We start from the raw sequence: 25691 nt of genomic DNA on the forward strand, positions 1-25691 counted from the left end.
AAATTGTAGCGAAATGCAGGAAGATCTGCAAAGGATAGGCACTTGGTGCAGGAAGTGGCAGCTGACCATTAACGTAGACAAATGTAATGTATTGTGAGTACATAGAAAGAAGGATCCTTTATTATACGATTATATGATAGCGGAACAAAAACTGGTAGCAGTTACTTCTGTAAAATATCTGGGAGTATGCGTGCAGAACAATTTGAAGTGGAATGATCGTATAAAATTAATTGTCAGTAAGGTGGGTACCAGGTTGAGATTCATTGGGAGAGTCCTTAGAAAATGTAGTCCATCAACAAAGAAGGTAGCTTACAAAACACTCGTTCGACCTGTACTCGAGTATTGCTCATCAGTGTGGGATCCGTACCAGGTCAGGTTGACAGAGGAGATAGAGAAGATCCAAAGAAGAGTGGCGCATTTCGTCACAGGGTTATTTGGTAAGTGCGATAGCGTTACGGAGATGTTTAGCAGACTCGAGTGGCAGACTCTGCAAGAGAGGCGCTGTGCATCGCAGTGTAGACTGCTGTTCAAGTTTCGAGAGGGTGCGTTTCCAGATGAGGTATGGAATATATTGCTTCCCCCTTCTTATACCTCCCGAGGAGATCACGAATGTAAAATTAGAGAGATCGTTCTTCCCGTGAACCTTACGTGACTGGAACAGGAAAGGGAGGTAATGACAGTGGCACGTAAAGTGCCCTCCGCCACACACCGTTGGTTGGCTTGCGGAATATAAATGTAGATGTGGAATAGTTGTATTAGAAAACATTGACAGGTGACACAGATGATATTGCTGAGTACAGGGTGATGCTGATTTGGTGGAAATGACTTGCGTGGTGCTCTGGTCAGTGGAGGCAAGTTTCTGAAACTGATGCTGAGACTGGTTCTTGCTTGATGACCAGCTCCAGGTAATGAATAGGTGTGGAGAGCTCATCTTGGAGAGTGGACGGAATATGAGGAAAGGGAACTGTTTCTGGAGCTATAGGCATGGGGGAAAGGTTGTTAAGTGAGTAGTGTGAGGACTGTGGCGACGGGAGGGATCTAGCTGGGTTGTGGTGTGGGGCTGGGTGCAGTGGGTTTGGTTGTGCTGCACGGTTTTGTGTGGAAAACTATTATGTGATGGTGTCTAGTTGGGGAAAATAGGAAATGGGAGGGGTCTTGAGAGTGTGTGGTAGTGAGGGTCACTTGATGAAGGATATGTGCACACTCAGATTTGTGGATATTTTGAGGGACAGTGGTGGTGAAACGGATGATATATATGGTAGTGGGAGCTGTATACACGGTGGTCCATTGATAGTCACCGGGCCAAATATCTCATGGAATAAGCATCGAACGAAAAACTACAAAGAACGAAACTCATCTAGATTGAAGGGGGAAACCAATTAGCGCTGTGGTTGGCCTGCTAGATGGCGCTGCCATAGGTCAAACGTATATCAACTGCGTTTTTTTTTTAAATAGTAACCCCATTTTATTATTACATATTCGTGTAGTACGTAAAGAAATATGAATGTTTTAGTCGGACCGCATTTTTCGCTTTGTGATAGATGGCGCTGTAATAGTCACAAACGTAGAAGTACGTGGTATCATGTAACATTCCGCCAGTGTGGACAGTATTTGCTTCGTGATACATTACCCCTGTTAAAATGGACCGTTTACCAATTGCGGAAAAGGTCGATATCGTGTTGATGTATGGATATTTGTGATCAAAATGCCCAATGGACGTGTGCTATGTATGCTGCTCGGTATCCTGGACGACATCATCTGAAAGTCCGGACCGTTCGCCAGATAGTTACATTATTTAAGGAAACAGGGTGTGTTCAGCCACATTTGAAACATCAACCGCGACCTGCAACAAATGATGATGCCCAAGTAGGTGTTTTAGCTGCTGTTGCGGCTAATCCGCAAATCAGTAGCAGACAAATTGCACGAGAATCAGGAATCTAAAAACGTCGGTGTTGAGAATGCTACATTAACATCGATTGCACCCGTACCATATTTCTATGCACCAGGAATTGCATGGCGACGACTTTGAACGTCGTGTACAGTTCTGTCACTGGGCACAAGAGAAATTACGGGACGATGAGAGATTTTTTGCAAACGTTCTATTTAGCGACGAAGCATCATTCACCAACAACAGTAAGGTAAACTGGCATAATATGCACTATTGGGCAACGAAAAATCCACGATGGCTACGACAAGTGGAACATCAGCGACCTCGGAGGGTTAATGTATGGTGCGGCATTATGGGAGGAGGCCCCCATTTTATCGAAGGTAATCTAAATAGTGCAATATATGCTAATTTCCTACGTAATGTTCTATCGATGTTACTACAAGATGTTTCACTGCATGACAGAATGGCGATGTACTTCCAACACGATGGATGTCCAGCACATAGCTCGCGTGCGGTTGAAGTGATATTGAATAGCATATTTCCTGACAGGTGGATTGGTCATCGAAGCACCATACCGTGGCCCGCACGTTCACCAGATCTGACGTCCCTGAATTTCTTTCTGTGGGGAAAGTTGAAGGATATTTGTCTGGCATGATCCACCGGCAACGCCTGACAACATGCGTCAGCGCATTGTCAATGCATGTGCGAACATTGCGGAAGGCAAACTACTCGCTGTTGAGAGGAATGTCGTTACCCGTATTGCCAAATGCATTGAGGTTGACAGACATCATTTTGAGCGTTTATTGCATTAATGTGGTATTTACAGGTAATCATGCTGTAACAGCATGCGTTCTCAGAAATGATAAGTTCACAAAGGTACATGAATCACATTGGAACAAGCGAAATAAAATGTTCAAACATACCCACGTTCTGTATTTTAATTTAAAAAACCTACCTGTTACCAACTGTTCATCTAAATATTATGAGCGATAAGTTTGTATTACGGCGCCACCTATCACAAAGCGAAAAAAGTGGTCCAATTAAAACATTCATATTTCTTTACGTACTACACGAATATGTAATAAAAAATGGGGGTTCCTATTTAAAAAAGCGCAGTCGATATCCGTTTGGCCTATGGAAGCGCCATCTAGGGGCCAACTATAGCGCCATCTGGTTTCCCCCTACAAGCAGGACAAGTTTCGTTCTTTGTAGTTTTTTCGTTTGACGCTTATTTTGTGAGATATTTGGCACAGTCACGGTCAATGGACCATCCTGTATTGTCAGTTGTTTGCATTCTGTGGTTTGTCAGTAGGGTGAATGGAAAGAGACCATTCGAATTTGTTCAGAGGGGTTTTTGCTTCGTATTTGTGAGAATATGTGGGATTAGATTGATCGCAGAGGGGTAGGGGCTGAAGTTTAGGACAGTGTTAGTATAGGTGTTTGGCTATGCAGTGGGGGCTTGTAAGTGGTGGAAATGCTGAGTGTCGTTTTCAGGCTTTCTTGTGGTTGTGGTGGGGAAGGCGAATGTTCAGCTTTGGTTTATTGGGAGAATGTTGGGAAAGTGTGGTTCATCTGTAAGGAGGCACTAGTGCGATCTATTGGCGACTACTGCTCAACTTCTGGGATCCATACCAGATCAGGTTAAAGGAAGACATCGAATCAGAGGCAACCTATTAGATTTGTGACTGGTAGGCTCAAACAACACGCGATTGTTATGGAGATGCTTCAAGAGTTCAAATGGTGATCCAGGAATAGAAGTGACCTTCTTCCCGAGGAATGCTGTTGAGAAAATTTAGGAAACCATCATATGAAGCTGACTGGAGAACGATTCTACATACATTTTGTGTAAGGACCACGAAGATAATGCATGAGAAATTAAGGCCCACTTGGAGTCTTATAGACAGTTGTTTTTCCCTCGTTCTACTTGCTAGTGGAACAGGAAAGGAAATGACTGATGGTGGTACAGGGTACCCTCCGCCAAGCACCGAACAGTGGCTTGTGAAGTATGTATGTACCGGGTGATCAAAAAGTCAGTATAAATTTGAAAACTGAATAAATAACGGAATAATGTAGATAGAGAGGTACAAATTGACACACATGCTTGGAATGACATGGGGTTTTATTAGAACAAAAAAAAAAAAAAAAAAAAAAAATACAAAAGTTCAAAAACTGTCCGACAGATGGCGCTTCATCTGATCAGAATAGCAATAATTAGCCTAACAAAGTAAGACAAAGCAAAGATGATGTTCTTTACAGGAAATGCTCAATATGTCCACCATCATTCCTCAACAATACCTGTAGTCGAGGAATAATGTTGTGAACAGCATTGTAAAGCATGTCCGGAGTTATGGTGAGGCATTGGCGTCGGATGTTGTCTTTCAGCATCCCTAGAGATGTCAGTCGATCACGATACACTTGCGACTTCAGGTAACCCCAGAGCCAATAATCGCACGGATTGAGGTCTGGGGACCTGAGAGGCCAAGCATGACGAAAGTGGCAGCTGAGCACACGATCATCACCAAACGACGCATGCAAGAGATCTTTCATGCGTCTAGCAATACTTTGGTTTTTTTTTTTTTTTTTGCTCTAATAAAACCCCATGTCATTCCAAGCATGTGTGCCAATTTTTACCTCTCTATCTACATTATTCCGTGGTTTATTAAGTTTTCAAATTTATACTGACTTTTTGACCACCTGGTAGATGTAGACTGCATTCTGCGTTTTCATTAATGTTTTGTTAACAACTCTTTGTGCCACATGTTACGTTTCTTCTTCCTTTTTCTTTTTCTCCACATTACAGTCGCATTGCATCGCCATCGCCTGTGCTTGACATGTAACTACTGTAAGAAACACTAATAAATGAGCAATAACTGAGTCACATTGCAAACTTATCCACTGCACTTTGAGGCAAACGTGCCTGACGTAACAACAGTTGAACTGGCACATTATTCTATTCATTACGATCATCAGTTTCTTGCTGGAAAGGTTAACCTATTTTACGATCCTGAATTCTTTCAGCACATAGGGTTTCCACATCTAGCTAGGATGTCGTTGGGACACTGTGAGTTGAGGGTATGAAAATGAAATACAAATTTTATTTGATATGATTACTTTTTATTTAGAACGCAATTACATGGAACTTGTTGCGGCAGAAGTAGATGATAGCGCCAAATTTTTCGGAAGATTTCACCTTTTTCAAAAAGTTTTTTTCTCTTTTATGTATTTATGAAACACCATGCATGTCAGCTTGTAGTTAAACTGGAACTGTAAGATTGATTCCAAAGTTCCTGGCAGACGGTTTCTATCATCTGTCTACTGAGCCGACACCAGCGAAAATACTCTTTCCACAGGGGCGTTGTGTGCGGAAATAGAAAACAAGTACTTGCATGATTTTAGCGATTGGTATTTTCATCCAGGATTTTCGGTTTTCTTAAGAACGTAAATGCATCTACTTTCCACGAAGTGTTTAGACTCTCTTTCTTCTGAGTCACACTTAGTGTCGAAAAAGCTCTTCAGCTACATATATTCCTGGAAACAATTGTTGCCTGAAATTTTCACACCATTTTTAGTCAGGTATATAACAGTGTTTTCAATCGACACTTAATCTGAGGTTTCAGATAGCGTCATCCAGTCAAATAGTAATGCTCTAACAGACGGCGTTACTACAGTACTTGAGCCAAGCTCGTAACAGTATTTTGCAAAATCGGGACAAAATTGGATCTTGTCGGTTCCGATATATCGGGATGGACGGCAAACCTATCAGCACCGGCTTTTATGAAGAATTTTCACGGCAATATTAATTACAGCGCGCACAGAGCCATTCAAACAATAATTTTCCCCCACTTTATGCGTGGATGAAACGGAAAGAAGCCCTAACAACTAATACCGTGAGACGTGCCCTCTTCCATGCACTTCGCAGTGGTTCGCAGAGTATAAATATAGATGTAGATATTTTATGTGGTATTATACTGCATGTAACGTAAGGAATAGTTACATTTGCTGATTTAAATTAGCCCTGCACAAAGGTAAACGGTGTAACTTCCACAATACACAAAAATTAGATGCTCCTATTAATATATGTTATATATCGTTTCTAAGCCGACTGAGCCAAAGGCATACAATTTTCGAATATTCTGCCTAAGTTACCACATCCACATTCCGCATTTAAAAATTCGCGCGCCCCGCCGTACTCTATCGGCGAAATACCAAACGAGAAAACAGTTGAAAGGGCACGGAGAACGGCGAGTTCAAACTTGCTGAGGAAGCACCGGCTGATATTTTCGCTTTACAGCTGTTTGTTGTTATCTTGTTAACGTGATTTATGTTTAGGTAGGTGATTATTTACCAGTAAGTGTCAAAACAGTACGTGTCATAGTGCTGTAGTCGCTGTAGACGTCCTATAAGTTTGTCGGTTGTGCAACACGTATCACCAAAAATAGATTGCGTTTCTTATTTTTAAAATTGCCGATTGCCCGCGCGTTCTTAAGTGAGAGTGTTTTCAAGGTGATGTGCAACTAGAATTTCTATAAATAAGGAAGAATTATGGGTACTTGTTTAATACATAATGTACATTACATGCTGTGAACGTGAGCTGTTTACGTTAAAACATTGGTCGAAACCACGACGGAATGACGAAGTTAGCGTTAAACAGTGAGCGTTGATTTGAAAATTTGTTGCTACTTAACTCGTCACAAAAGTGTGCAGTGGTCACTATACCATAAGATTTAATGCAGAATTGAGGTGAAAGAAACTGAAGTAATATTCAAATTTTCGTTATAGAGTTAAAAGATTTTCTTTTACTCTGCTATTTGATTTTATTGTCGTCCCTTCAGCCCTAACGTTTGTCATGCGTGTTTGAATATATTTGAATATTATTGATTATAAATTTTGAACTTCATTTTGTGTTGTAGGCAAAGTAAAGAAACGTGTTTATATGACATGTCAATAAGTCATTGACCGAAAGTGGGCCCGAAAATTATGACGCTTAGCCTCTTGGCTTGAGTGGGAAGTAGAAAGTTTTCAAATTTACAGTCTGCGTCTGAACCAACAAGCAACATCATTTTGTTTGGTGTTACCAGAATTGAGGCCAGTGTGCTTAAAATAATTGCAACAAAAGTAAGTCTCCGGTTGTTTGTTTTTCGTATGTTTGCTAGGCTCCACTACGCTGTGTCTTTGTAAACTAGATGTTATGAATACTAAAGCTATTCAGATATTGATAAATAATTCAAACATTTAACTAGCATTTAATTCTGTAAAATGATAATTCTTACTTTCCTATCCTGGAAAATATATGTATATTGTTGTGCCGTTTAGTTCCAACCATACTTCTTTCGTTCTTCAAGAATGTTATCTCATTTCTTCTTGTGTCCACTCTCTACAGTTTATGATATTTTCTTGTTTTGAAAACCTGCCCTAATTCTTTTCCTCCTTTAATAAGTGTTCTGTTTCTTTTTGTGTCTATGTTGACTTCCACATGTTTGATCTCTCTTCAAAGCACCAACACCTTAACTGCCCTTTAATTATCCTCTCGGCCATGTGATTTTGGATTTGTAATTGTTTAGTAAGTCAAAGATTTGTTTTTATTCTGTTATTCATACTGCGTATCCATAGAATTTTAATCTCCTTTTTTCTCATTAAATTTGTTTTCAACTTTCAGATATAGTTTTGTGTTAGATCTTAATCTGTATTATGATTCACTGCTGCTTTTGGGTTTGTGTTTCCTTGGGGATTCTTTTTTATGTTCTCTAATGTTTCAGTCCATCCCTTTGTAGTCAGTTTAAAGAATTTCCACTGCATATAGTATTCCTTGGTCTGACTACTGCTTCAGTTTCCTGTTCCAGTATAAAGATTTTTTTTTTTTTTTTTGAATGTGTATTTCTTGTTATTTGAAAGGCCCTTTCCATTTTATGAGCACATTAGTGTTTATTGCTGTTTTTACCTCTGTGCTGTTTAATATTGGCTCTCCTAGATATTTGTAACAGTCTACTTTAGAAGTAGTGTTATGTGTTTTTTCAAATGTCATTTGTAATTCTACTTTTGGGTTGACAGAAGCGTCCGATCCCACGCGTCGGCTTTGACCCGTGACGTAAGGGTGTTGTCGTGTGTGACGTCATGACGGCGCGGAGTTTTGTTTGAGTGTGGCTGTCTCCAGTTCTGTTTTATCTTATTTTATTTACTTTTCTGATCTGTTCGTTCTATCTCGTGAGATTTTTTTAAAAATTTAAAAACACTTATTACTTATTTTAATTATCTGTTTCCTCCAATTTCTGTTTTAGTTTATTATATTTATCTTTCTGATCTGTTCGTTCTATCCCGTGAGATTTTTTTTTTATTTTTTTTTTATTTTTTTTTTATTTTATTTTTTTTTTTTAAGACAAAAAACACTAATCAGCTACTGAAGCATCTTTATCTTCTATGGGTTGCAAGGGTTACGAGCCCTGAGGAGGTGGGCGGGTATTCATGCATGGCTGTCTTCACTTACACGTTGTAGCTACACAAGGCGTCTAAATTTGTTTATATTTAGTTTGCCCCCCACCCAAAACACCCCATTTCCCGCGCTTGTCCCGTTAGTGTCATTAGGCTTCTTGTGGAAAGTGTGTGTGTTTGTTTTTGTTTCCGCCATATTTGTGACGTCATGGGTCAAAGCAGATGGGCGGGATCAGACGCTTACGTATTTCCCTACTTTTGCTGCTTTACAGTGTAGTTCTGTGATTTATTCTTGCGAACTTTCAAATCAGTCGGTAATTGATGTCATGTCATGTGCAAATTGCTGACAGTCTAAAGTGCTCCTGTTTGGCTATCTTCCTAGTTGTACACCTTCAGTATCTATGGCTGTCCTCCATTCTCTAACCAGTTTATCTGATGTACAGTTAAAAATAAATGGCAGCAAGCCACCTGGTTTCATTTCAAAATATTCTATCAGTTCTGCCATAAATTCTATTTTTCATCTTGTAATAATAATATGGAAAGGATAGAAATTGCTACTGACCACATAGAGGAGGCGTTGAGTCGCATGCAGCACAATGGGAAAGATAGGGCCTACTAGTTGTACCTGTCTGACTCAACAGCTCCTGTATACAGTGATTAGTAGTATATCCTTTCCATATTGTTGTTATTCCATTGTTTGTCTTCCAATTTTCTGTTTATTAAAATTGCTTTTGGTGTCACATGTTTCAAGCTTTTCATTTTCCTAATTTCTAAGATGGATTTTAAATTTATAGCTTCATCTACACATGCTCTGCTCTTCCTGGATCTTCCTCGATACTCCCCTAACTGTGGCTCAAGTATTGTTTCAGCTCTGCTTAAAAGTGCCTTCGCCAGGGGATCTTGCGCACAGTCGAGCCACATTACTGTGAACACGTGTAGAAAGCCTGAATAACCAACTTTTGCTGTGCAGGCCACTGTGAGATGTGCACAAAGTGTGTCAGTGGGGTTGTGGAAGGTACCAACACGGATGTGGAGTCACGCCAACTCCAGTGCTGTGGCGTGTTACGCTAGGTATCTCAGTTGAGGATCCACAGTGAAAACAGCCCGATTGAGAGTTACGTGCTATCAAGCCAAGGGAAAACAAACTGCATGTAGGGGTGAACATGGTTCACAAGAATAGATGCATACTTCTGTTTGATGCATTGTACCTTCCAGAACAACGAGATCACTCAGGGAATGAACCCTGGCATGGACCCTGCTGACGATTGTTGCAGGGGGTTTGCTTTGACATTTCATTTCATATGTGCCAACGGCCATATGTCAGATAGAGCAAAAAATGTGATTCATCTGGAAAGGTAACCTCTTGCTGCTCAGTGACCCCCAGTTGTGGTGTTGGCCCAGTCTTCATCACCATTCAGTAGCAGTCATCACAGGTCTACGAACCAGACACCTGCTTGTGGAGGCCCGCATGCTGCGATGTTCACTGAACGGTCGACGAGTAGACATTGTCGGTAACCCCTCGGTTTATCTGGGCGGTCATTTACTCGAGAGTTGCATGTCTGTTTGCCTGTACACATCTCTACGGCTGTTGTTCACACCTGTCATTTACAGTCTGTGGTGTACTACAGTTGCCCTGGTGCTGTTTTAGATAACACCATTTCGTCATGTACAGTGTACTTTAATTACGGTGACACGCAAACAGTTTACAAACTTGTCTGTTTGTACATCTATTCAGAGATGGTTGCAAGACTCGGCTGTTCGATTCAGGATACCAAATCAAATACCTTTCGGCCGAGTCAGCAGATGACGATCGAAATGATCGCTATAGCGAGCAGAAATCTACAGATACCAGTATTCGAATGCTGGCCCCTGTTCTGACCAGAACCGAGGTGGAACCTTCCTACACGCCGATCAGGGGCCTGGAAATGGCGTTAGTAAATTGCCGAAACAGGTAGCTGAATAAAATATGTTTGGAAACTAGATGTCTCAAAGGTGTTTGATTCAACGTCCTGTTTACAAACTTAGCTGTTTCAGAAATGCTTTCACCCAAGGCCTAAAAGTCAGTGAGTGATTGTGCCCTTTTGGACATCAGGTAAATTACTCTGTTTCTGTATTATGACAATGTCTGCACTGTTTTGTGCATCCTCCCCGCTCTACCTATCCGGCATGTTTTATACACCCTCTACTGCTGGTATTGCCACCTGCCATCTGAGAGTGGTTGTTGCAGGCTGATGTCGAACTTAGGCGCTGGTCACATTAAAGTAAGTCAGTGGCAAGAGGGATGTTCCTCTGTAATTGTTGGGATCTGTTTTATCCCCCTTTTGTGTTGGGTACGTATTATTGCAGCTGCTCCTCTAGTTGAGAGGATGTTTGTTTCCCAAGTTTCTTGAATTAATTTTGTTTGGCACGCTATCATATTGTTACGAGAGTTCTTTCATAATTCTGCACTATATGTCTTCAGGTGATGGTGACTTAGTCTGGTTCACTCGATGTTGTATTGTCAAAACTGAAATTTGCATGTGGTTTGTTGGAGTTACATTGTTGTTTGAAATATTTTGTAAGCGTTTTTCAATTTTCAATGTTGTTTGTGCAGTTTCGAACATTTTTGGCAACCTTACAAGGTTGGTGTTGTATATTCCCTTAAACTGGTCTTGAATGCTCTGTGGAAACCCCTAATGTCGATTTGTTTAAACTCTAGTTCTATTGACGTCTACTGATACTCAAGATTTGCAGAATTCTCTGTGGAGTGATTACCTTTCAGATGTTGTAGTCTGACTCTCTTAAGACTTTTTGATGTTGCTTTCCTGGCTTTTATAATTAACCCCCTAGAGGATGTAGAGGAATGTTTGATAAACACTGTTGGCTTTTATCAGTAACAAGGGAAACATGCAACAATTACCATAAACAACATAGAAACTGTAATGTGATGTTATTGACTTTTTTTTCCCCCTCCAAATGGGCTGAGCTACAGATCAGTCTGTCAGCACAACCAGGTTTCTGTAGCACCAGATTTGTTGGGTCAGCAAACACGCGAGCAGACTGTTGCCTTCCAACCTGACCTGTACCTCAGGCTAAGCTACAGTTAATGTGTCACCACAACCAGTTCTTTTTCGTTTTCGTGTCCATTGACTTTACCAACTAACAACAAAACTGTGAATGTATACACGGAAGTGTGATGTAATAGCAGCCATTAACACTAGTGTATGTCAGTGGCCCAAGCCGATGACTCGTATCGAATTATCTTCTTGTTCCCCCTTTGATTCTTGTCATTTGTATTTGCTTTCGTATGTTACGTGCTCTTCACCTTTTCGGGGTTTGTTCGTCACATTTATCGTGCCACCAGAGGTATTTGCGTTTCTTTTTGAGGAAGATGGTACTTCCTGGTGCTTGTATTCTTTTGTCTTTCAGGAGGTGTTCTGACTTTTTGAACAAATTTTTTTTTCCATATAAGAGTGTTTCAAAATTGCTGCCCTTTGCTATCTTGTGTGTTTCAAACTACCCAGGTTGGTAGTGGCTCTTGTTTCTAATTATAGGTCTAATTCTTAACACAATTATGTAGATACAGTCATCGGACTTTAAACTAGCGCTTTTAGTAATAATGTTGTGCATTTCCATTTCAGAGTGTTTTGTTATAAACCATAATTTATTCATTATAAATTGTTTTCCAGGTATTACGTGACTCTTGAGACGTTTACGTTAAGAAAATGCAGCTCAGTTTCTAGTTATCATAGTCACAGGTCACCAAATATCTTCTCTAACACTAAATCAGGAATACTATTGTAATATTGTACAAATGGTTAATCTACTTGGGCCTTTGTTATCTGAAGTGAAAGCTTCTGAGGATGTATGTCTGGAGCACAGTGTTGTGTAGAAGATGATTGTGGATGGTAGGAAACTTGGAAAAGAAGAAAATTGATGTGTGTGAGGTGGGTATACAAGGCTGCTGAAAATTAAGAATGGTTGTAAGGTAAGAAACTAGGGTCTCTGCAAAGCTAGTGAGGGCGGGAAAGTGAGAAAAACGCTGACTAAATGAAACAGGCTGGTATGATGTGTGGTAATGCATCACAAAATAAGTCCTGTGGTAGTAGAGGAAGCTGTAGAGAACAAAAACCAAGGTAGACAGATGTTGGAATACAGTAAAACTCCCAATTATCTTGACGACTTGGGACCAGACCCCATCTGCGATATTGGATAAATCGTGAAAGAGGTCATTTCTCCCTCTCCCTCTTTTTTAGTTATATTTGTGTATACATACTACTGTAATATTAATTTAATGACTTCAAAGCAATGTTGATTAGATTTTGGGCAGTGCGATACTTACATACAGTGTCATTTCTTGAACATATATTGAACATATCGATCAGAGTCAGTTATTTTGCTGTCTTCAGTTGTTTTTGTGCTTGACGGTGAGAAGCTGTGTGTGGTCACACTCAGGATGCCGCTCCATCCGTGCCGGCACAGTGTCGAGTCACACAAATCCCTCACCAGCTGACATTCTCCATCTGGTTCAGTGACCATATTATCCTCCTGACCATCAGTTTCGTTTCTCACACTTTGAATGATTTCATTGCGACTGAGAATTTGGAATCCAGGGTCTAAATAATCACAAGAAAGCCACTCGCCTATGTATTCTCTGCACTACAATCGGATGTTAATGAGTTTTGAGAAGGATCTTTCTTATGTCCTCCAGTGGTATTTTATCCTCTGCTGCTTCTATTTCTTCCTCTTCCTTTACTCACTTTTTCTTTCCTCTTTGTCTTTCTGTACCTCATCTTTGGTTGAAATGTCTTTAAATTTATTCCAAGCTCTTTTTCATGTGGTTGTCTTCACCAGATTTCGTGCTTCTTCCGCTGTGTGGGAGCAGTCTTTTAAATTCAGTTTTTGCTGATCAGCTCCCTCAACTGTTGTATTCTGTAGAGCCGCTTCATAGTTTCGATAACTGATCAGTCTGTTGGCTGCCGACAAACTCATTAAGTTTGGCGGCAGAATGAGTCTTTTGAAATACCCTTCTTCTGTACTGAGAAGGCCCTATTTGGGTGAATTTGACAGAATTAAAACCTACTATTTGCAAAAGAAAGCAGCAGTTATCCAGGCCTTTCATTCATTTTTGTAAAAGATGGAAGTTTTTGTAACATTTTTGAAAGGCTGAGGTTTCAAGATTTTCCTCTTGACAAAAGGGGTATTTTGTGGTATCCCATAGAGTTAGCATAGTTGAGTGTGATAACATGATCTTTACAAACTTTATGGCTAGGAGCATTTTACAAGCTAAAGTTATTTCAGGCAAAGCTCCCAAATTAAGACCTGTCTCATCTATGTCACATTGACATTCATTGTCATAAGATTCTGCTTCGATTTTCAATTTTTCAACAATGTTTTCTGCAGTTCTTGGGTCTGTTGATAGTTTTTCACCACTTAAATTCAGCTCACAAATATTATGCCCCGTCTTGAAATTTCGCGGCCATCCATTTCTTGGTCTAAAAGAAGACAAACTATCGATTTTCTAGGCTACAAGTTTTGCTTGATGAAAACTGCTTGAATATGGCCTTTTCAACCTCTTTGTTTTCTGCTGTTTTCCTTGCTTGTCTCAATGAACTCCCATCTACATTCTCGAGGACAGATATGAAGTTTAAAATTGAGGACTTTTTTGTCTGAAATTGTTGTTCCCACACGAAACATCTTAGTTAACTGCTTATCACTCGAGCCTTTGTCTAATTGTTTAATGACTTTTATTTAGGCTGCCGACGATAAGACAGTGTGTTTCCTATTAGAAGACATATCCTGCACAGTAAACTACAACACAATTTTAAAAAAAAAGAAAAACAAAACACGCAAAACAAAATAAAAGATACAGAAAATGAACGTGTAGCAACAAATCATTGTATATTTTAAGACACGACACAGGCTTATGTATGCTGCATTGAATTACAGGCACCACAGACACAATAATGTGCGTGCTGTGTTCATTGTTCACTGGAAGATTTTGTCTTGTAATACATTGACTGCTTATTTTTTTAGAATGCTAAAGTAACATATAGTGTACTGTATACTGTAATAACTAAAGGACAAAACAAACAGGTTAAGTCATAGGGTACAAATTTCTTTCTCCTCAAAGTGATCCAAATAGTTGGAGTTTGGATAATTGGAGTTGTACTGTTCTGTTCTACAGTTTTATCTGCCATAGATTCTCCTATTAGCCACACAAAAATGTGTGTGAAACCTACGACAGAACAGCATCACTTGAGGCTGGATTAGATACGGGGATTACAGTGGTGAATGTTGCCTTGAAGGCAGGAAGGAAGAAAGATTATAGTTTTTAAAGCCTCACTGAGAGACCTAGTGCTGTAATCCATCTTGAATATTCTACCCTGTAGCAAGTTTGCACTGTTGTGAAACTTCTTAACAGTATCCAGGAAACATTGGGGTCTGTGCCTTGCCCCGTAATGTGATTTAACGTGTTGGGCAGCATCACTCGGCTTGCTGCTACTGTCACAGCTGTGGCGCATGTTGCAGGGCTCTGGGATGTCCGCCAGACTGCTCTTCCTGCTGTGGCTAACGTTGGCAGCCCCAGAATGTGGTGGCGCGTCCATCCTGGGGTGGCTACTCCCGTCCTGGGCCGGGGGAGGCGGTGAGGCTGACGGAAACGGTTCTGCCCGGCCGGCCTCGGCATCGGGAGTCGACGTGCCCGAGGTCCACTTTGAGACGAAGAGTGTCGAGGACAAGTTCATCGACGCCGTGCAGCGCTACGAGGGGCGTGTCTCTGACCTGGACGCGTGTCAGCACAAGGTGTGTAAGGGCTGACGGCCTCATCTGTACTGTCTGTGCGAGTGTGACAGAGGGACGCACGACAGTTGAGTGAAAGTTGCGTAACGGGGTTCCCTCTGCTCACTGTTGACACTGAGTCGGTGTAAATCAGATGCTCCACAATACTTTTTTGTAGTTTGTTTACCGTCTATTGCAGCATTTCCGAATTCACCTCTGTGTTTTAGATGTTTGTAAAAATAAGGGCTTTACAGGTGGATCGGGTGTTGGCTATGATGATCTCGTGCCGAGTAGCAGCTTTCTTTCTAACTTGCTAGATTAAATTTAGCTGTCAATGGCGATTCACCCTGGCTTCACACAGCTCACGGTAAGTTCCTTTGGCCAGATGACCTGCCTAGTGCAGCAGTAATTGTGCTTAAGGGCCACTGTGTGGAACTATGATTAAAATTCAGAGAGCATTGTTAGGTAACCATATATTGACCCCAAATTCCAGTATAATGTAAACAATCTAAGAACTACTTTCCAGGAAGGTTGTCAGCAGAGATGATTTAATTGACAAACATCGTCATAATCCAGCTAATTTTCCCAAAATATTTCTAAATTATTTACACAAACCTTCCTTGTGAATTAGTTTATCCATTAGTGAAACCCATAGCAAAATCCCTGTAATAGTTCCTGTGCTTAGCCTTCACATACAGACAGAAAAGTTGGGGGGGGGGGGGGGAGATCTACTTTAATTTGTAATGTATTGATTTAGGCCAAGCTTCACTGCTTTCTGGAGTTCACTTTAGTGTTTTTCCCACCAGATGCCGTCTTCTCTGTAGCCAACCAGATGTTAGCTCCGATTGTTGCCACAAGATATCACTCTGTACACAAATTAAACATGGAGCGGGAAGCAGGTAACAAAACGTATTTTACAGACTCATCATTACTACACTCTCCAGTCACGGTAATGTGACCACCTGTCAGAAACCTGAATAACAAGTTTTTGTAATGCAGACCTCTGCAGGATGTGCACACTCGGGGACTCAGTATTCATTTTCTGGGTATGGGCTAGGCGGGCCCAGGTTTCCTAAGCCAGTTCTTTGTTGCTGTAAGTTCTAGGCAGGCTTAAGTGGCCACTGACAGACACAATGGTGGAATATTGTGTGTCACAGGGAATGGGGATTTTGGCTTTACGGGCTGGATTGCGAGGTGTAATACGTCCTGATGAGATGCGTGGCTGTTGAGGTTGAACAGTCGTTAGTGGGCAACCTCTGGGAAACCTGCCACACCTCAGTTGTATAAGGCTTACATAGGCATGCGGGCTCTCTCTCTGGGTGGACTTTTATTTCAGTAGCTGCTTGTGGGACCGAGATGGATAATTTGAAATTTTCTCTTCCTCCTCCCAGTGGAAAGGGTGGGCTACTGGAAGGTACTGACACACGATCAAACAAGGGGGCTCAGGCACCCAATCCTCCAGCTAATAGTAACAGAACGCTTGCTGCTTGTCAGAATGGGTATTTATAATAGTTGAGCAGAAAGAGGGCAGCTTCGATAAAGTTTCACCATTCTACATTCAAAAAAGATTTAGAGGGCATAGCTTTAACCGTAAAACCTGTCAAGTGCTTGTTAAATGGAATGCTGTTGCTCAAAATGTCGATAATTCCAAACAAGTGAAGAACCTACAGAAAACTCAATGCTTCAGGGAGTATGCAATTTCAATTGAACGGCACAACACCTTGAACTACAGCAAAGATGTTGTGACATGAAGGTATCTAGTTGACATTCCCCAAGAAGAACTGAAAGCTGAGTGGTCCTCGGAAGCCATTGTCGACATGCAAAATGTCACGAGAAGTGTGGGTGGCAATCTTTTCAAATCTGACTTTTTATACTTTCGTTTAACAGCACCAAACTTCTAGAGCATGTCAAGGCAGGTTTCCTTTGTCTAAGTGTGCAGCCTTATTTCCCCAACCCAATGTGTCATCATTTTGGGCGCACTGCTCTTTGTTATAAGGCAGAAGCCACGTGTGGCAAATGCGGTAAAGCTGCCCGTGATGGAGTTCATTGTTCATTTCCTCCAAATTTGTCAACTGCTCTGGGGATTGTCCTGCCTATCAGGAGGGAGGGACTGCAGTTTCTTCCTTGAAGAATGTAAGATCGAGGAGATAAAAACAACAAAGTGCATCTCGTATGGCACAGCGAAAAAGATATTAGAGTTCACGTAGCCACCCACATTCGCTGCCTCCTTTGCCTCCATTCTCAAACAGCCATTCCCGAAAAATGATGTGACTACACAAACAGAGGTTGCTAATATCAGCACTAGTACCTGCATTTCTCAATGCACTTGTGCTGCTGCGGTCACTTCAAAGCATGCCCCTTCTCACAGAACTTCAGAAAAGACCCTTGTTGCTGACATGGAACTCCCTGCCACTTCAAAGGTCCAGTCTTGTCCGCTGTCTGACACAGCCACTATCACTTCCAGGGTTGTGGCAGCGAAGCCTCCTCAGACAGAAAAATCGAAGTTGAAGGTGAAGAATAAACCACTGGCGGAGACAGGAAGGACACATTCCAATTTCGACGTCATCCTCTCTGATGTCTTCCTCGAATCTTCAGAGACGATTGATCTTGATGTCAAAACAAACAAATATGCCTTGAAAGGAACCTGTGACCACTGGAGACAGTGCTACAACTTCCTCCAAAAATCGTAACACAACACACAGACACAAATGTCACCCTAACAAATGTAAATTCACCTGATGGAGGTTTAAAACTTTGAAACCCACCGTGGAGATAAACACCGACCGGTAACAGTAAACTTGTTGTTTCATTTAATGTCAATAACAGTCACGGTAAAGCCTAACCTAAAATGTTCGCATTTAAAGTTAATTGTAATGTATTATGCAGAAATAGGCCAGTAGACTTTCATTGTCAGCAGAATTGTTGTCGGGCACAGATAAGAAACATCTGGAAGTTTGTGTCCAGACTGATTTCACATCTGATCGTCACATAATCTGATTGCACGAAAGGTAGCTACCAAGAAGTGTTTTTGTCATGTAGAATTGCCACCTTTCTTTCTGCTGTTAGGCCTGATTATGTGCTCGTTTTACCATTAGTGCAGAGTTTGGAATGTAAATAGCTGAACCCCATGATGAGAGTAAGGCGAAGATGACTGCTTGAAGCTCCTGTGGTTTTTCCACGTGTTGAGTACAGCAGTATGATATCGAAACTCGTATCTGAGGGCAGTGGGCAGATCCCATTTGTGGCACTCTCTGTTCCCTGACGCTGGTGTACTCGAGTCGTATAATGATATGTGGTTTCTGTTGGCAACAGGTGGATATTTAGGACTGGCTATTGACGGGTGAGGTGCTACACCCTGAATAAAAAAACTTGTGAAGAACAGGCTTCAGTGATGGAGGACAGAATTGCCACCTTCATAACAACATGCCACTGACACATTAAAGCTCTGATATTGGTCAATTTCGTGGAATTTTTTAAGTACCCGTGTCGACATTTAAGTGACTTAATCATATACTTGGCTTGTTTTTAAGCTGACATTGATCTCTTTTTCACAATACAATTGTATCGAAATTGCTATACAAATAAAATCTGGAACTTTCCAGGATTTTTTTTTTTTTTTTTTTCTTTTTTTTTTAACTTTTAGTATGAAACAATAATAGTTCACTCCTTTCGTTTCTGTATTTTAAAAATCTTGGATAACTGACTCACAGTATTTATGCAGCTTCTGCATTAATATGATTTTCATCTGCTCACACGAGCTAAAAAATTCCAACTGTTCGCTACATCTGCACAAAACATGGCGTGTCTTTTCAATTCACCCCACAAAACTCTTTCTTACAACACACTTGCTGTCAAGTGAGGAAGGACAGAGAGGTCATACTTGTAGCATGTAGCTAAGGGATCTAATTACTTAAAACAGTGGCAAAAGCAGAATTTAAACTGACATGTACGTATTCTTTAAATGAAGTTAACAATTGTGTGGAAATATTGTAAATAACTTCATAATATTTACAGTTATGTCTTTATTCACATTAAATGTAAGCAGCAGCTAGCAAAAATGATGTTTACATATAAATAGTTTTGTATGAGGTTATTGTCTTACAAATGAAATAACAGAAATGACCAGTATTTGAAGTTCATAAAGTGCATTAGGCTTAATTACGTCAGTGTGTAAACAGCCACATGTGACGAGTCTGCATGTACCCACAGAATACAGAATGAGACAAAACAAGTGACTGAACAACACACCTGATGTTTGAGACAGGACTGTTATTGGCTGGCCCTACAAATTAACTCTCTGAGAAGTCAGTCAGAAAGTTATTTTAATGCAAGTATAGGCAAAAAATGTGTTTAAATTTATCCACAAACTACTTTTCTTTCCAACAGCAAGTTCTTCATCTGAAATAATCCCCCGTGCAGTATTAGGGGCTAGAATAGACTTGCGGCCCTTCCTTGCCTGTCGTAAGAAGCGACTAATAGGACTGTTTTTATTTGGTTACGTTTTTACCGTGGTATTTTGACTATACTTTGGACTTCTGAAGATTTTGACTTTTTTTTATGCTTCTTCCCCTCACCTTTTTTGGCTTTTTAAATTCTGGTCACCATTTTGTGTTTGACCTCCACTTTCCAAGTTTTACAGTAGTGCGGTCCGTTTGGGGAAGGACGCCTCACAGTGGTGCGTTAATTCTCACTGTGTGCTCTCATCTTTTACACCAACAAATCTAAGTGGATTTGCTTCTGCACCCGAAATCCAGCACAGTAGCCAGTCCTTCGTGGTGGGATTGTCACGTAGCCTCTAGGTAACAGGGATGGCACGGCGGACTCCCGAGCTGTAACCTCCCCGTGGCAGCCGAGGAGCAGGTCCCTGCCCACGTCGGGGTACTGGCACTCGGGGCAACGGCTACTGTGCCAGGTGGCGTTTGCCTCGGCCGGGTGGTGCCTACGAGAGAGCCTCCAGTCAGAGTGAGTGAGATGGGGGCAGATCGTCCGCAATGAAACGGGCTGAACTTAACGGTAACCGTGCCAGCGTGGCCATCTCAGCTGTCAGCAACAGTGGTTTTAATGCACAGGTTTACAATCGTATGACATTTTCATCTTTGACCGTGCCTTCGGGTGGAGAGCCAGGTAAGGAGAAATGGAAGTGGACAGTTTGCTAAGTTCTCAGTTTGTTGCTTAACTGACGGTGGAACTTTCGCTACGACGAAGCCATTGTTTTTCGTTGAAAGTATTGAAGATCAATTTTGGGAGGTTGCAGCAATAGAAAAGACGAGAAATGGATCTTCGCTGATCAAAGCGTCACAGGCCGACTGATCACGGGCATCTCAGGCCTGTGTAAAAGATAGGAGATACACAGTCACCTTTCTCCTCGTAGCAAGCTCAGTAGAATTCGAGGTCTTATCTTCCATCAGAATCAGAGTCTACAAACTGATGAAGAGCTGCATACTAATCTGGCGTGGTGTGGAGTTCATTTTGTTCGCCACATCCGAAAGGGACCCAAAGATAATAGAGTGGACATAAGGAGCTTTTATCCTGGCCTGTGATGGTAACATTTTGTCTGAGGTGGTTAAGGTCATGGTTGAAAGGTGTTATTTCAGGCCTTTTTTTCCTCCTCTGATGAGATGTTTCAAGTACCAGAGGTTCAGACACCCGTTGTCCCGCTGTTCTAATGTGTCTGTCTGTCTGTCTGGCATGTGGACAGGCATCCCTCGAGGGCAACCATGACTAACCCCCTCAGTGTGTCAACTGTCCGAAAGAGGACCTTCCTCATTCACCACAAAGCTTAGTGTTTAAGTAGGGGGAAGAAAATTCGAGGGTATAAAACACTCGACCGTCTGTCTTATCGAGAGGCAAAGAAAAAGTTTGAAAGGGTTCATCCGACTTATACGGTCTCCAGTTTTGCGACTGTTGTCACAGTCCACACCTCGCAACAAGGTCTCGCACGAAACTTCGTGGCCGTGGTAGCATTCCAGAGCCTGCCTCACAGTTTGGGCAGGGGATGTCAGCTTCCGTGCCCCCAACCTCTGCAGCACCGGTGGTTCCCACGCCGTCGGTGCGGCCAGAGATGCCTAGTCGTCCTTTGGTGTCGTGAGTGATGAGGGCACCTCTCGAGGTGGCTCCCTGTCGAGACAAGGACCTGCAGCCACAGTCTGCGGGCCGAAGAAAAGTACTGTTCTCTTCACTCCCACAAGATAAAATGGGGAAATCTTCACAGGAATCGAAGACTCACAAGGATAAGAAGGATAAGCAGGAAGATAAACTACTTTCTGGGGCTTCGGATGCAATGTAATCCTCCTTTCGACACATCGAAATTAAACACGTAACCGCTTTGTAGTTGCCGTACACTTCTTTATTACAAACACAGACACAGATCTTTCAGAATTTACTGAAGCAATTTTCACTAATTAGAACAACGTTTGTAAAACCAGCCCTAATTAAATTTACTGACATAAATGAATGCTTCGTGACTTGCATAGGAACTGTCTTTCACATAACCCCTGCTTCCATGATCTGATTTTAAGCAATTGTAGCAAATTAAAGGTATTATCAGATTAATGCACTCGAGTAAGCTACTCTTTTAGTATTACTGACAGGTACGAGGTTCACATCCATTTAATGGCCAAAATATAATACAGGATATATACGACCCAGGCATCCGGGAGATCCGGGAATTTTTTTGTCTGGGAAAAACCCAGGAACTTTTTAGAAATCTACATCTACATTTATACTCCGCAAGCCACCCAACGGTGTGTGGTGGAGGGCACTTTACGTGCCACTGTCATTACCTCCCTTTCGTGTTCCAGTCGCGTATGGTTCGCGGGAAGAACGACTGTCTGAAAGCCTCCGTGCGCGCTCTAATCTCTCTAATTTTACATTCATGATCTCCTCGGGAGGTATAAGTAAGGGGAAGAAATATATTCGATACCTCATCCGGAAACGCACCCTCTTGAAACCTGGTGAGCGAGCTACACCGCGATGCAGAGCGCCTCTCTTGCAGAGTCTGCCACTTGAGTTTGCTAAACATCTCCGTAACGCTATCACGGTTACCAAATAACCCTGTGACGAAACGCGCCGCTCTTCTTTGGATCTTCTCTATCTCCTCCGTCAACCCAATCTGGTACGGATCCCACACTGATAAGCAATACTCAAGTATAGGTGGAACGAGTGTTTTGTAAGCCACCTCCTTTGTTGATGGACTACATCTTCTAAGGACTCTCCCAATGAATCTCAACCTGGTACCCGCCTTACCAACAATTAATTTTATATGATCATTCCACTTCAAATCGTTCCGCACGCATACTCCCAGATATTTTATGCAAGGAACTGCTACCAGTGTTTGTTCCGCTAGCATATAATCATACAGTAAAGGATCCTTCTTTCTATGTATTCGCAATACATTACATTTGTCTATGTTAAGGGTCAGTTGCCACTACCTGCACCAAGTGCTTATCCACTGCAGATCTTCCTGCATTTCGCTACAATTTTCTAATGCTGCAACTTCTCTGTATACTACAGCATCATCCGCGAAAAGCCGCATGGAACTTCCGACACTATCTACTAGGTCATTTATATATATTGTGAAAAGCAATGGTCCCATAACACTCCCCTGTGGCACGCCAGAGGTTACTTTAACGTCTGTAGACGTCTCTCCATTGATAACAACATGCTGTGTTCTGTTTGCTAAAAACTCTTCAATCCAGCCACACAGCTGGTCTGATATTCCGTAGGCTCTTTGTTTATCAGGGGACAGTGCGGAACTGTATCGAACGCCTTCCGAAAGTCAAGAAAAATAGCATCTACCTGGGAGCCTGTATCTAATATTTTCTGGGTCTCATGAACAAATAAAGCGAGTTGGGTCTCACACGATCGCTGTTTCCAGAATCCATGTTGATTCCTACATAGTAGATTCTGGGTTTCCAAAAACGACATGATACTCGAGCAAAAAACATGTTCTAAAATTCTACAACAGACCGATGTCAGAGATATAGGTCTATAGTTTTGTGCATCTGCTCGACGACCCTTCTTGAAGACTGGGACTACCTGTGCTCTTTTCCAATCAGTTGGAACCTTCCGTTCCTCTAGAGACTTGCGGTACACGGCTGTTAGAAGGGGGGCAAGTCCTTTCACGTACTCTGTGTAGAATCGAATTGGTATCCCGTCAGGTCCAGTGGACTTTCCTCTGTTGAGTGATTCCAGTTGCTTTTCTATTCCTTGGACACTTATTTCGATGTCAGCCATTTTTTCGTTTGTGCGAGGATTTAGAGAAGGAACTGCAGTGCGGTCTTCCTCTGTGAAACAGCTTTGGAAAAAGGTCTTTAGTATTTCACCTTTACGCGTGTCATCCTCTGTTTCAATGCCATCATCATCCCGGAGTGTCTGGATATGCTGTTTCGAGCCACTTACTGATGTAACGTAAGACCAGAACTTCCTAGGATTTTCTGTCAAGTCGGTACATAGAATTTTACTTTTGAATTCACTGAATGCTTCACGCATAGCCCTCCTTACGCTAACTTTGACATCGTTTAGCATCTGTTTGTCTGAGAGGTTTTGGCTGCGTTTAAACTTGGAGAGAAGCTCTCTTTGCTTTCGCAGTAGTTACCTAACTTTGTTGTTGTACCACGGTGGGTTTTTCCCGTTTTACTCGGCACGTACCTGTCTAAAACGCATTTTACGATTGCCTTGGACTTTTTCCATAAACACTCAACATTGTCAGTGTCGGAACAGAAATTTTGGTTTTGATCTGTTAGGTAGTCTGAAATCTGCCTTCTATTACTCTTGCTAAACAGATAAACCTTCCTCCCTTTTTTTATATTCCTATTACCTTCCACATTCAGGGATGCTGCAACGGCCTTATGATCACTGATTCCCTGTTCTGCACATACAGAGTCGAAAAGTTCGGGTCTGTTTGTTATCAGTAGGTCCAAGATGTTATCTCCACGAGTCGGTCCTCTGTTTAATTGCTCGAGGTAATTTTCGGATAGTGCACTCAGTATAATGTCACTCGATGCTCTGTCCCTACCACCCGTCCTAAACATCTGAGTGTCCCAGTCTGTATCTGGTAAATTGAAATCTCCACCTAAGACTATAACATGCTGAGAAAATTTATGTGAAATGTATTCCAAATTTTCTCTCAGTTGTTCTGCCACTAATGCTGCTGAGTCGGGAGGTCGGTAAAAGGAGCCAATTATTAACCTAGCTCGGTTGTTGAGTGAAACCTCCACCCATAATAATTCACAGGAACTATCCACTTCTACTTCACTACAGGATAAACTACTACTAACAGCGACGAACACTCCACCACCGGTTGCATGCAATCTATCCTTTCTAAACACCGTCTGTACCTTTGTAAAAATTTCGGCAGAATTTATCTCTGGCTTCAGCCAGCTTTCTGTACCTATAACGATTTCAGCTTCTGTGCTTTCTATCAGCGCTTGAAGTTCCGGTACTTTACCAACGCAGCTTCGACAGTTTACAATTACAATACCGATTGCTGCTTGGTCCCCGCATGTCACTCTTTGCCCCGCACCCGTTGAGGCTGTTGCCCTTTCTGTACTTGCCCAAGGCCATCTAACCTAAAAAACCGCCCAGCCCACGCCACACAACCCCTGCTACCCGTGTAGCCGCTTGTTGCGTGTAGTGGAGAATTTCATTGTTTTAGTTACCAGTTAAATTTTTGTGATTTTGACTGGTAAGAACCAATACTTTAACGAAGGATATTACTGTATCCTGCTTTTGCAGAATAATACTGCAGCAATAATAATAAAAAAAAAAAAAAATAAGACTTAAGTCGCAAAGGATATGTGCCATATACAACAAAAAAACACTGTGCTCTTACAAGTGTCTGCCCACCAAAATGTGTCAAAGGCTTTAGGAAGAATATGCAGTGCTTCCTAACAACAAATTGTCTCCGATGAGCGTGACGTGAAAGCTGCATACATTAGATTCATTTGAGCAGTTGCGGGCGGGCTCTTGCGTGTGCGCAATTGAGTCACGTGTTAGTAGTACCTTCTCCCGCTTCTGGCTACAGATGTGTGGCTTGGCACCACCATCTAAATTGCTCCTGTTCGAAAATCGTAGATCCGGGGCTGATGCACAGAGCAGTCTGAGTTGTAGTGGGGAGGTGGGTAGTCTCCACGTGACCTGTGTTGACGTTTAGTGATTTTGCTGTTTCCGATGCTCTTGAAGTATCCTTTGATGTCTTTTTTCTTTTATGACATAATGCAAGATCTTTTAATGTTTTACACGTACGAACATTCGTGTTTCCTGCGTCATCGCAGCTGCGCAGGCACAGTGACGCCTGTTATCTGGTGTTCTCTGACAGCTGCTAAAACGAACCCATTTCTAGCAGGTCATGGGAAAATATTGTGAATGATGGTTTGAAAAGTGTTACTTTCAGAGTAAATTTCCTTTTCTGCAAGATGAACTATGTACGAGAATGTACGATGAATTTCTTAGATCACAGAGCGTTTGACTCTCATTCAAAAATCAACTCTTTGAGGACGACCATCTAGAAGAATTTCGAGCCCAGATGATCAGAGATTTACGTTGTTATTAAAAATTTTACTGACACATTTGTGTGACGTTTCTTAAAGTGTAACATGTGCAAAAACATCAGCATTAT

General features: G+C 41.7%; 1 protein-coding gene across 8 annotated transcripts in view; it reads left to right on the forward strand.

Moving 5' to 3' along the window:
* The first annotated feature begins 6101 nt into the window (after positions 1-6101).
* LOC126108940 (protein brambleberry-like) overlaps positions 6102-25691 on the forward strand; it is a 202427-nt gene continuing 182837 nt past the window's right edge. Inside the window, exons 1-2 of one of the 8 annotated variants that reach the window (XM_049914316.1) lie at positions 6102-6217; positions 14825-15097. In XM_049914316.1, the coding sequence (XP_049770273.1) occupies positions 14834-15097 (264 nt within the window). In that variant the 5' untranslated portion in view covers positions 6102-6217; positions 14825-14833. The other 7 variants (XM_049914318.1, XM_049914317.1, XM_049914319.1 and 4 more) reach the window with 7 other exon arrangements.

Source organism: Schistocerca cancellata, chromosome 11 (genome assembly GCF_023864275.1).
Source record: "Schistocerca cancellata isolate TAMUIC-IGC-003103 chromosome 11, iqSchCanc2.1, whole genome shotgun sequence".
NCBI lineage: Eukaryota > Metazoa > Arthropoda > Insecta > Orthoptera > Acrididae > Schistocerca > Schistocerca cancellata.